Source organism: Panthera pardus, unplaced genomic scaffold (assembly GCF_024362965.1).
Source record: "Panthera pardus isolate Hobbes unplaced genomic scaffold, ASM2436296v1 HiC_scaffold_8, whole genome shotgun sequence".
NCBI classification, from domain to species: Eukaryota; Metazoa; Chordata; class Mammalia; order Carnivora; family Felidae; genus Panthera; species Panthera pardus.
The window spans coordinates 104,268,720-104,281,508 of record NW_026527013.1 but is presented as its reverse complement, the minus strand read 5'-3'; the positions used below and the strand labels follow the sequence as shown (position 1 = coordinate 104,281,508).

The 12,789-nt window shown below is 36.6% G+C and overlaps 1 protein-coding gene across 3 annotated transcripts in view; it reads left to right on the top strand.

Annotated features, from left to right (window-relative positions):
- THSD7A (thrombospondin type 1 domain containing 7A) overlaps nt 1–12,789 on the top strand; it is a 437,500-nt gene that overhangs the window by 357,661 nt on the left and 67,050 nt on the right. For all 3 annotated transcript variants that reach the window (XM_053897780.1, XM_053897781.1, XM_053897779.1), the window contains one exon: nt 11,770–11,964. In XM_053897780.1, coding sequence (XP_053753755.1) covers nt 11,770–11,964 — 195 coding nt within the window. The remainder of the gene's footprint in view (nt 1–11,769; nt 11,965–12,789) is intronic.

Below are 12,789 nucleotides of genomic sequence, written 5' to 3'. Positions count from 1 at the left end.
CTATTTCCAGGATATCTGGGAAGAGAAAGTTGCATTGTAACAAATCATTTCTGCATCAATATATTCAGAAGAAACCCTTTAACTTCCATGTGAAGATAGCCTTTTTCTTTGTTGCCTTGGTAGATTAAAGATTGTTAGAGTCTATATTCCTACAGAAACTTGAAATGAGGAGAATTAGGAGTAGAGAAATATCTTTTGCTAGTGGCAAAAAGGCAGAATTTTCCTCCTTTGATGGTCAAGGCTGTTTTCAGAACTCTGCATGATCAACCTATCAATTTCTTGCTATTTTCCTTTTTGTTCTTATCTGATCAGAGACCTAAATGCCAACTGGTGCTGTCTTTTGATGATTCAAATAATTGTATGGTCAGGATTAGCATCAATCAGCAAGGACTATAGAGAAGCTACCCCGTCCTGTCCTGTACAGCAGACTTTCTAGTTGGTCATTCATTCAACCATGATTGAATTCAGAAGACTGTATAGAAAGAGCCACATGTGTCAGGAAGGAATGCATATGTTTAAGCCAGGGAGCTTCCATTTGGTTAGGGAAATGGTATCACTGGTGAAAGACTGAAACTAACCCATTGCAAAAGCAGCCATTTGAAACTAAAGGGCTTAAGAAAGACCTAAAGAAGGCTGAGACTTGTCTTGTACCATAGCATTAGAATAAATAGAAAGGAGAGGAGATAAGATCAATTATACAAGCTAAGCATTTGGGGAAAGAAAAAGCAAAAACATTAAATGTGTTCACAGAAAAAGTAGGTAGGTGGAAGCTCCGGAGATGTGAGCTACAACCTGGGGTCATTTTGTAGGAGGCTGTAAATATCAAGATCTTGTTTAGTATTTTAGACCTTGTTCAATAAGTGGTAGACGCAAGGACCTGATGAAAGCACCGTTTAATCTGTCAGCATGTACAGACTAAGCTAGAAAGATAAGACATGTGGGTCTGGATGCAAGCTGGACACTGTCGTATAATGTGAGGCTGAAGTAATAGGGGCTTAGACTGGAATCAGTAGTGGGAATGGACAAAAGTAAGTAGATTTCAACACACAGTAGAGGAAAATAACTTTAGCACTTAGTGGCAGACTGTAGAAGCTGAGATAGAAATAAATGAGTCAAAGATGATCATGTGGAGGGGCACTGGGGTGGCTCGGTCAGTTAAGCATCCAACTCTTGATTTCGGCTCAGGTAATGATCTCATGGTTCGTGAGATTGAGCCCTGGGTAAGGCTCTGCACTGACAGCATGGAGCCTGCTTAGGATTCTCTCTCTCCCTCTCTCTCTCCCCTCCCCAAGCTTGCTCTCTCTTTCTCTTAAAATAAATGAATAGACTTAAAAAATATATGATCATATGGATATTTTATATTGTGCATTAGAGATGATGGCAGGGAAACCAACTGGAAATATCAGAGTATGTATTAAAATGTTCAAAAGTCTCTATAGAGATTGCTTAGGACAGCCAGTAGAAATTTGAGTGACATTTCCATAAAAGAATTTGATGAAGCCCAAGGAGAAGCTAAGATTTCTACAATATTTTATATACAGAAGGAAAAAGGGTTATTGTATTTTCCATTTCTCTAATCTGTTTGCATTTGTATACTCATTAAGCATTTCTTCTTACCTAAAGAACTTTAATGATATTAGCTTCAACTTACTGTTCCCTTGCTTGGCTTAGAAATGACAACATATGAAGTAAAATATGAGATTGCTAACTTTACCACTCTATGATTCTAAAGATAGAAATTTTTGTCTCATGGCTTTTATCAAACTATTGGTCTAGACCAGTTGTCAGCAATCAATAGTCTGTGCATCTAATCTTCCCCACGGCCTAGTTTTTGTTGTTGCTGTTTTGTTTTGTTTTGGCATTTAAGGGTTTATTGGAACACAGCTGCACCTATTTCTTTATCTATGGTCTAGGCTGCTACCATGGAAATGAGACAAAGTTGAGCAGTTGTGACATGAACCATATGGTCCACAAAGCCAAAAATATTTACTAGCAAGCCCTTTACAGAAAAAGTTTGCTGACCTAAACTCTGAAGCCATGTAATCAGTAATATAGTCACAACTTCTAATAGTACAGTCATTACTCAAGATCAGAAAATCCCTGAAGTTTTTCTGGTCACTTGGGAAGAAGTTTTTTCATTCAATTCAACAATAAAGTAACTATTTTAGATACGAGAGTCATAGACTTTAAACACTATCGCAGTGGTAAAATACCTTTAGAATGAAATTATAGCATTCTTTGTAGGGGGGTAGGAATAAAAACTTGGCTCTAAAACTTTATTAGTAAAAACTTTTTTTAAAAAAAGAGTTAAAACCAGATTATACATGAGATATGGAAGACAAATGAGAAATCCCTCATAATTCCCTGTCTAGATGGTCAGTCATATCCAAGAACTGGACATTAATAGTTAATTTACTGGGCGCACCTGGGTGGCTCAGTCAGTTGAATGTCCAACTTTGGCTCAGGTCATGATCTTGCAGTTTATGAGTTCCAGCCCCGTGTCGGGCTCTGTGCTGACAGCTCGGAGCCTGGAGTCTGCTTCAGATTCTGTGTTTTCCTCTGTCTCTCTCTCTGTCTCTTTCTCTCTCTCTCTGCCCCTCCCCTGCTCATACTCTGTCTCTCTGTCAAAAATAAATAAACATTAAAAAATTTTTAAAAAAGTTAATTTACTAAGTATACATAGAAAGGAAAGAATGTGTGTCTCGTATGTACCACTCAGCAGAACACTTACAAAATCACCTATTATGATTCAGATTTTCTCAAATGATTTGAACCTTGCACAGTAGTAGAAAAATAAAACTCTAAATTCTATTTTTCCAGCTTACAAGCCAACCGTCCAAGGTTTCCTCTGTTCCAGTCACCTACTCCTATCTTTTAGCCAACTGTTAAGAATAAAGCGGCCATTATGGACAGAGTTTCATTTTTGCTATTAATAGCACAGTTGTTCTCATTGTAGGAATTATCTGTGTTGATGCATTGCAAAAGATTTGGGCAGCAGTTATGTTCCCAGAGTCTCTTGAACAAGTAACTAACTATAACTGCTTACCATCCCAGCTTCAACACTCACTGTAAAGCAAATTAGTCAAAATCAGCCTTAGTCAGAAATGACTTAGCATGACACAGATGGAAGAGTATAGGAGAATTCTATTCCAACCACATAAATGTAGTCTTGACAAAGGCTACATTCTATATATTTCAGAACCATTACATCAGAACATAAAGTGCTTTGAAAGAAAATTGATATGCTCTGAAAATTTGAAAAGTACATTGGAATTTATGTGCCTATTTATGACCCAATCCCATTACATTTGAAAGGAAAAGTGAAATAATGGTGAAGGAAAATTTTGTATCAAGCATTCCCACAATCACATAATTTTCACCCAGTCTTCTCTAAATTGAATTTGCTACTCTGTTACAAACAGAATATTTGCCTTTGTTTATCAAGTGTATCTATAAAAACATTAGAAATCCCCTATAAAATAAACGCTTAAAACTTTGTGTTTCAGTCTTCTTAGGCTGCTGTAACAAAACACCATAGACTGGGTGGCTTAAACATAAAAATTTATATCTCACAGTCTGCAGGCTGGAAAGTACAAAATCAAGTTGCTAGCCATTTCAGCTCCTGGTGAGGTCTCTCTTTCTAACTTGGAGACGATCATTTTCTTGCTATGTCCTCACGTGACAGAGGGAGAGAGCAAGCTCTCTGGTCTTTCCTTACAATGGCACTAATCTCATCATATGGACCCAGACCTCATTTATGCCTAATTATTTCCCCAAAGCTATGTCTCCAGGTGCTATCACATTGGGGAGTGGGGCCTCAACATATGAATTTCTGGAGGACACTGTTAAGTCCACAGCAATAATGAAGGGCATTGTCTTTAAATAAAATGTCTATCCCACTGTACACAAGTGTCAGTTTGTTGATATAGCTGTCTCACAAAGCTGTGAAAACAGGTTAACACTAGTCCCTAAAAGCCAGTTCAAACTTCCTGAATATCGTTCGGTGCAATTTATTCTTTCATAAAACTAGTATTTGTTGAGTACCAGCTACGTGTTGCTTGTTGCCTATGTGGTAGTGGGCCCAGGCTGTCAAGAGAATAAAAGTATATGATAAATATTTTGTGTTTATTTCTTAATGATGGGAAATATACTAAGGGTATATGTGATTTTGGTTCTAAGCATATTAGTAATACATTAATAATGTGTATGCACAATAACCACTAAAGAAGTAAGAAAACATAAAAAGAGGTAAACACTGATAGGGTATAGTGACAGAGGAAATGACATTTGAATCTAGGATGACATAAGCAAAAAAAAAAGGCACGAAATAAAATCTGTATTTGTGGGGAATAGTGCATTGAGCAGTTTATCTATTGTTCCTATGAATGAGTTAGAGGCCAAGGGCCACACTCAGGAGGATTTGAGTGTCAGGAGAGGGCTGAGGAGAGGAAGAAGGAATATTTTTGCAATAGGAAATTAGACGTAGTGATGAATTTTAGCAAAGCTTTAAATATTGGGAATGATGAAATCCAAGAAATTTTATCTAATGGTATGAGAAATAGAGGAGAAAGAGATATTTTGAAGAAGGAATAGACCATATTTGTCTACCTTAAAAATTAAATCATTCTTAAATGTTATAGGGAAATTAGAGGGCCTTTGAAATGGGCATCTTTCCTATAATATTGTCAATATAGAAAATAGAAGTAACATGAAATTATGTTCACATTCTAATCTTTAAGTGAATAGACAGCTTATCCTTGCTTTATACTATTTGAGTCACTTGTGTATAAACATTTAGTAGAACAGTAAACTTTTACTCTCTTCTCTCTACTCGTATGTCGGCCATTTGGATGACCTTTAGAAGGCTAAATTTTACCAGTTGGTCAGTGACTATATCATTGAAACGTAGCCATAATAGCTGTAGCTAGAGTTACTATTAGACTTGCATTCAAAATTAAATACATGGCTCATAATAATGACAATTTTGGACAATTTATTTTTTTCTCTAAACTGCCCTAAGGAGATGTGTTAATTAGTACTATTTAAAATGCATATGTATTATTCCAGTGTTTATTATCTTATGACACATTTATACCAAGAGTATGATGCAAATGTATCATAGGTTAGATGCTGAGATTTCATAAAAATAACCTCAGATTTGCTCTTGTTCAAACTCCTTGTTGGTCTTCATGCTGTCTCCTACCAAGTGTACTTCCTATGGAACAATGGTTAGATGGAAATATGGTTAATAATTCCCAGGGTTGAGCCTGCCTATCCTAATCCCCCACCCCCTCTGCATCCTTGCCTGCCAAGGAATGTTCATTATAATGTTGACCTGTCACTAAGATCTGATGTCACTCCCTTTATGTGGAAGCCAGTAGGATTCCAGATGTATTCTCAAATGGATCACAAAAAAAACCTCTTTAGTAATATGCCTTATATGGCAGAGACCTTCCTGGTCCTTAAAAAGTTTATAAAGGGAAAATCGGGGTGGGGGTGGGGGAGGAAGTTCTAATTCTCCCTCTACCAGAATTAAATCTAAATGATTTTGCAGAATGTGAAATGTAAGTATTTAACTAAAGTCTAATGAAGTTATTTTTTATGAACAAATATGCTAAATATTGTGCTTAAATCAAGTAGCTTAAGCTATATTGATGCCCTGGGCATTACCCCTTTACTTCAACTCTGGCCCACTTTATTCTTTTTAAAAGATTACATATTAGAGGCATTATCAAGGTTAGGCCCAGAATATCTGGGTTAATTTATCTCAGATTACATTACACATTAATGTCTTGATTTTCAGAGATTGTTATGCAATGAGAAGAAACAGAATGAAAGTGGAAAAAGAACTAGGTAGGAAAAAGGAAAGCTCAACCTAACTTAAAGAACAAAGGAACTTGCTTTAAAGATATTTTGCAGATGGGGTGCCTGGGCATCTCAGTCAGTTAAATGTCCAACTCTTAATTTTGTCTCAGGTCATGATGTCACAGGTTCATGAATTCAAGACCCGCATTGGGCTCCCCAAGCTGACACTGCAGAGCCTGCTTGTGATTCCTGCTGTCTCCCTCTCTGCGCCCCTCCTACACGCATACTCTCTCTCAAAATGAATAAATAAACTTTTTTTTAAAAGAAATTTTGCGGAGATATGATTTAAAAAATCTATTTCTGGTTGATATACATATTACTTACCACCCAATATTTTTATACACTTAGAGTGCTTTTTATTTACAAAACTATTTTTTTAATTCTAGAATTATTTCTATATTTAAATGCTTTGGTTTAATTTCTTATGAATATTAGCATCCTAGTTGATTTGGGGATTTGGGTTTTGTTTTATATCTCTGCAAGAGCCCCATCATAAAATTATTATTAGCATGTGTATTTTTTTTAAATAGCTCATAAAATAAGCTTGATACTGTGATGTGTCTACAATGGTTGCTCAGTGCTGCATTTGTTGTGATGCAGTTAGCCCCTCTCAGGTCCCTCTCCTGACCTACTCCATTGGGAGCTGATTATTACTTCGAGTAAGTCCTCATTCAAGGACTTTCACATACATTCCCATGTATTATTAGCCTCAATGAGACAGAGGAATCATTGGTAACTATTTGGGATCAATACCAAAAAAAGTACATTTCTTTCCATTCTGCTGGAGTTCTATTCACGAGTTGTAATGAGAAAATATTTTGGCAGACTTGTCAGTGAAAATCTCTTCTACACAGAGAAAGCCCAGGATCATTACAGCCACCTAGTAAACAACTGGAGCCCTCTTGCATTATTTATGGGTTTGGTCTTATTTCTAAGCACAATTAGGTATCTCGGTAACCAGCTTTCACTCACATTAAGCTTTTTCTTTTTCATTTCTACATGATTCATTCTCACTTTGGCCATTTTTTTTTCATTAACACTATAGGAAAAAAAAAATCACTCTTCTAATCATTCAATCAGCTGAACACGTTCTGTCTCTAATGCTGCCCAGACGCCGCTGTTGTGAGGTAAACCATGTTAATATTACTCAATTTACCAAATAACATCTCATAGCTCCTTGAACTCTTTGTTTACATATAATCCAGCAGCTTTCACTGCACCAGGGCATTGATCTTCTTCTGTTTCCTGTAATGAACTTCTATGTGCACATTTTAGATCTAGTAATTTATTTCACTCTGATGATTCAAATGAAATGACATGGTCTTGCCTGCTGAAGGGTAATCCACAGACCAAGAGAACTCCTTTTTATTTTGTGCATCCTGAATAATAAGGGAGTTTCATTCCTCTTCAATGAAATGAAGATGAGCAACTACATTCAGAATTCTATTAGATTTATTCACAGCTGCATCAGTAACATCCCATTTACATAGTCATATATGCATAACACAGATATCTGTGTCCTTTTAGCTCAAACCAATGTTATGTATTCCCTTTCATTCCAGGAACCTTGATTATTCTCCTCTTTAAAGCATGGCTCAAAATTCAACCTACATGAAAACATTCTAAAATTGACTTTACTTATTCAACTGATTAATTTTTTTATTTAAATTTATGAGAAGTTTCAAAGAGACACAAAAATAGTAAGACTAAATATAATGAGCACTGCTAGTGTAGTCTTCACTCACTCCACTTCAGTAGTTTCTAACATGTTGCCATTCTTGGTCATCTGCCATTTCTCACGCACTTACAAAGATTTTGCTGGAATATTTTATAGCAATTCCCAGATAAGATATAGATAATCCATAAATCATTTTTAACATAACAATAGTATTATTGTAACACTAAACAAAGTTAACAATAGTTTTTTAATATCATCTATATTAAGGCCATGTCTTATTTTTCCCCCATTGTCTCAAAAATGTTCAGTTTGTTCAAACCAGGGTTCATAAAGGTCTCCACCTTGCATTTGGTTGTTGAATCGCTTTTAATCTAACAGTTCTAGCTCCTTTTTCCAGAGCATTTATTTGTTGAAGAAACTCTTACTTACTTACCTTTCCATCACTCCCTCAGTATTGATGGGCTGAGCTTGCCTGGCCTAAGGCAGGCACGCAGATGTCTCTCAGGCTTTCAGCCTGCTGGAAGCAGCCTGTCCATGACACTTAAGTAAAAATTGCTGTGCTTCATATAAAGAAAATAAAATTATAAATAAAATGAATGGGTATAATCAACATAGAGTTAAATATAGAATTTTACCTTAAAATAGTCATTTTTATATTTACTGAACTCACTGAGAAGCTTTCATGGTGAATTAGCATGGACTTTGGCCCATTTTTGCTAACAAGACCTCAGCCCAAAGGAGAACTTGCATAATCATTATACACAAGATACACACCCCACACCTGTAAATTCAGATACAACTGTCTGGGTGTATGTAGCTTCCTGGTATGCTAGGAAACCATGTTTAATGTGATACATCCTTTTCTACAGTTAAAACCACCCTGGTTTCAGTATCTTAGAAATGAGTTTTAAGGTTTATAAAACTGAGAGACCAGATGGTTTCCTTTCCAAACACTTGTATTTTCCTCACCCTAATAGCAGGAAGTTCATTTCAGATTGCATTTCTGTGCTTGAATTGTTGTGTTTCCTCTAAGTTAGAATAGAAGCAAGTTGAGATGTATGATAAATTTTCAATATATTGTACAAATATTGCTGTTGCTACTTGTTTAGATAACATTACATGAGTAATTCATTCAAATTACACTGTCTAAAATCTCAGATAAGGGAAGCAGAATGCTGAATGGGTTTCTGAGAACAGATATGGAAATTTTACATTTTTTTTTTCTTTTCAACTGATTGAAATACTTAAGGTATATGGGGAAAAGGACTTCAGATTTATCCAAATAGTGTAGATCTGCACAAAAACTAGTTTGTTTCTGGAGTTGTGTTGGTAATGGTTTTATTTGAGGGGTACTTTTTTGGTGATAATAGAGCAATTCTGAAATAAAATTTCTGGGAGAACCTTAGAAGGAGATGCTTAATGGAGAACCTAAGGGAATTTAGTTTCTCAAAAGATTTTTATTCAAGTCTTTGTTTCAGAGGGTCAAATTGGGTAAGAAGATAAAAGTCGTGTTATTTCAAAGAATCCAAATTTAGTTTTGTAATTTTCTTTTATCATAAACAGTGTGAACGTCTTTCCAGCTTAGAGTTCTGATATGGTCAAATCTCTTATGTTCCAAATTAATCATTCTTGAGATTCCTGCATATCCTGATAAGTAAAATGTCTACTATCGTCCTTTTTGTCAGTCCTTCCTCTTAAGCATCGTTGGAACAAACTGTCAGAGATTACTAAGCTTACAGCATTTAAGGAATCAACTCTGCATCCACGTGGCAGCAAACTACAAAGTCACATCATTAATATACCACTTCATGGGGACTCCTCCAGTGCAAATCCACAGATAACATTCTTCCAAACTATGTAGATGCTGTTTTGGTTCACTCCTTGTGCAAGTCTCCTTGAACTCCACTCCCTTAGTCTTTTGCTCATGCTAGGCCATTGTTTCCCAACCTTGGCACAGTACCAGGGTGATTGAGTACCAAAGCACTTTCAGTCTTAGCCCCAAATCTCAGCCAGACCCTTTCCTTGTGCCTTTACTACTCAAGCTAGTGGGTCTTAAATTTAAATATGCATAAGAAACATCTAAGCGACCTGGAGAAAAAAAAAAAAAAAACATGTTCCTTGACCCCATACAAAGAAATTTCATTCAGGACCTCTGGGATGAATCTGAGAATCTTCAACTTTTATAGTATTCCGGGTGTTTCTGATGCACATGGAAATACATCACCTGCTAGAATGGCAGTCTTGATCCACTGCATATTTGAATCAAGGAGCTTTTAAAAAGATGCTCATGGGGCACCTGGGCGGCTCAATTGGTTAAGCATGTAACTTTGGCTCAGGTCATGATCTCACAGCTCGTAAGTCCAAGCCCCACATCGAGCTCTGTGCTGACAGTTCAGAAACTAGAGCCTGCTTCAGATTCTGTGTCTCCCTCTCTCTCTGCTCCTCCCCTGCCCTTCAAAAAGAAATAAACATTAACTTTTTTTAAAAAAGATAAAAAGATGCTCATGCCCAGGACCCTGTCCTCAACCAATTAATCAGAATGTTTGAGTTTGGGAAGGGCATGGACGTTTCTCAGAAGCTATCCAGGTGATTATAATCTTCAGCCTGACTTGAGAACTGCTGAGGCCAGTAGGATAAACACAGAGCACCAGACAACTCCTCGCCTCATTGGTGAGAGTCTCTTAGGGGCACTTGTTGCCTTCTCCTGTCACATAACTTTCATAACTGCCACTACTGTTTACTCTACCAAGTTTTCATGTATTTAAAGTTCAGGGACCCCTGTCCTCTTCATACAAATTGGCCCTTTCAGTGTTGTGCACATTACATGAAGAGGTATCTATGCTAAGAAATAGATGAGTGCTCACCTACTTTTGAACAATTATGTACATTTTCCTGCACCAGTTGTGACAACTTGTATTCACCTACGCAGAGAAAGTCTTCCCTTGCTAACCATTCTATCCTTGTAGACACACCATCACACTACTAGGTGTTAAGTTTCACAATACAGATTTGGAGAGTGTTGTCGAACCTGGGACGCTCTGTGCCCTAACTATAATTTAGGATCAAAATGTCAGGCTTATTTACCTTAGTTTCATGATGAATAGAGTCCTGAACAGGGCAGAGATCAAGTTCCAGCCTAATCCATAAACCCAAAAGGGCCACCAAATCAGTTTGACTGGGGCCATGTAAGCTAGTTCAAGGAGGTCACCTGTAGGACCATCTAAATGTTTTGTCTACTTCCTCAATAAATGAATAAAATATTTTTAAAACCAATTGGAGAAAATGACAGAGAAAGGGGGCTTTAAAACATCACTTGCTCTTTTTCCTTAAGAACTTGATACCTTAAAGCTATTTTACAGCTATGTTCAATAAACAATAAAATATGATGTGATTTTAAAAATCCAGTAGGACAGTAACTTGGAGGAAATAATACATATGAATTAAAATTATTTGACCATTTTTAGGGCATATATGTAATTGTAGAAATGTCAGTTATGACTTGAGAGATTAAGATTGCCAAAAGTTTTTGTTTTATTTTTGAATCCGTGGTTGATATTCATGCATGTGAAAAACTTGTAGACTGAGGAGATGAGGGACTGGGACACTGCCCCCTCTCCCTATTAACCACTCCAGAGCCATCCCAGCAAACTTCCAGTGTCGTAAAAGTACATGATTTCCATGCAAATGCAGCTACAGGATGAGTTCCATAAGCATCCACTCCTCACCCAAACCTTCCAATTTGCTGCCACTAAGACCCTTCTGTATAGAAATCCTAGAGAAACCAATGATATAAAAACAATTATTGGAGTTACATGGTGTCTCCCTGTACCTCTGTGAATAGCCTGTGTGTAACATAAACTATTATCAGAACCCATTTGTCTCTTAAATAATTAAGTTCTAAATATAAGGACTCGAAATCCTTAATAGCATCTAATAAAGACTGCTAAATGTCTGTGTGTGTGTGTGTGTGTGCGTGCACACACACACACATGCTTTTTTGTGTCACAGAAACCACTGAGGACTGTTATTTAAACAACAACAGCAACAATAACAACAAAAAACCTAAAGGATCAATTTAATGACTACTGTGATTATTAGAAACACCACTACCAGAATTAAAAGAGGATTCCTCTGACTGCATGAGGAAATGTCAGGTTAACTCTTAAATTGTAGGATAATTAAACATATTCAGACTTATTTTAAACAGCTTTATGCTTTTCCTTTAGCTATTACTTGTCGAAAGCAAGATGGAGGACAGGCTGGCATCCATGAATGCCTCTGGTATGCAGGACCCGTGCCAGCTCTCACCCAAGCCTGCCAGATCCCCTGCCAAGATGACTGTCAGTTTACCAGCTGGTCCAAGTTTTCCTCATGCAATGGAGACTGCGGTGCAGTTAGGACCAGAAAGCGTGCTATTGTTGGTAAGAATAATTGGGATGCAAAAGCCAACACGTGTTAAGTTAGAAAATACATTTAAAGTTAGACCAAGAGAGTTCTGACAATGTATTTGGAAAATGCGTGGCTGTGCCTTACTGCTGGAATACTGATACTTAATATGCCAGTGGATTCGTGTGTGTATTTTAATGTAAGTTGGCAGTTACAGACATGCTGTGTACTTTTAGTGGAAAGAAAAGGTAACCTTGAAAATTGAACTGTCTTCCTATACAATAGGGAGATTATTTTTTTGGTTTAAACGGTACTTTTGGTGGATTGCCTACAGATTGTGAAGTGCTTGGAGAACAAAAGGAAAGGTTGCCACTTCGTTTTCTTTACCCATTCTCACTGTCAGAGCCTGATTATCTTTCTTATCCTAGAAGAGGAATATGACATTAATTCTGTATCTGAAAACTGCATCTTAAAAGGCAGTCACAATGACAAAAAGCAGTAATATAATGAGGAAGAACAGGAGCTATCATACTGAGCTAAACCTGGTGCATTCCAAAATACTGTCAGTGGCAAAAAGAAACCTGAAAATATTGGTGCCAGTAAACTGTTCAGAATTTAAAAGTTATAAAGTGAACCACCTGTCCTAACGAAGACTGTTGAAAACTACGTAAGATTCCTTACGAAAGTTAGAGATAAATGTATGTATGACATAGGCAATTATGTGTGATATAATTAAATAGTATTATGATATATGATGTGATATGTCATATTATATATGACATAATGTAATAAATATTTAATAGAAATGTGATTATGTTAAAATAATATGCCATTTCCCAAGCTCATATTTTTTTTTATTT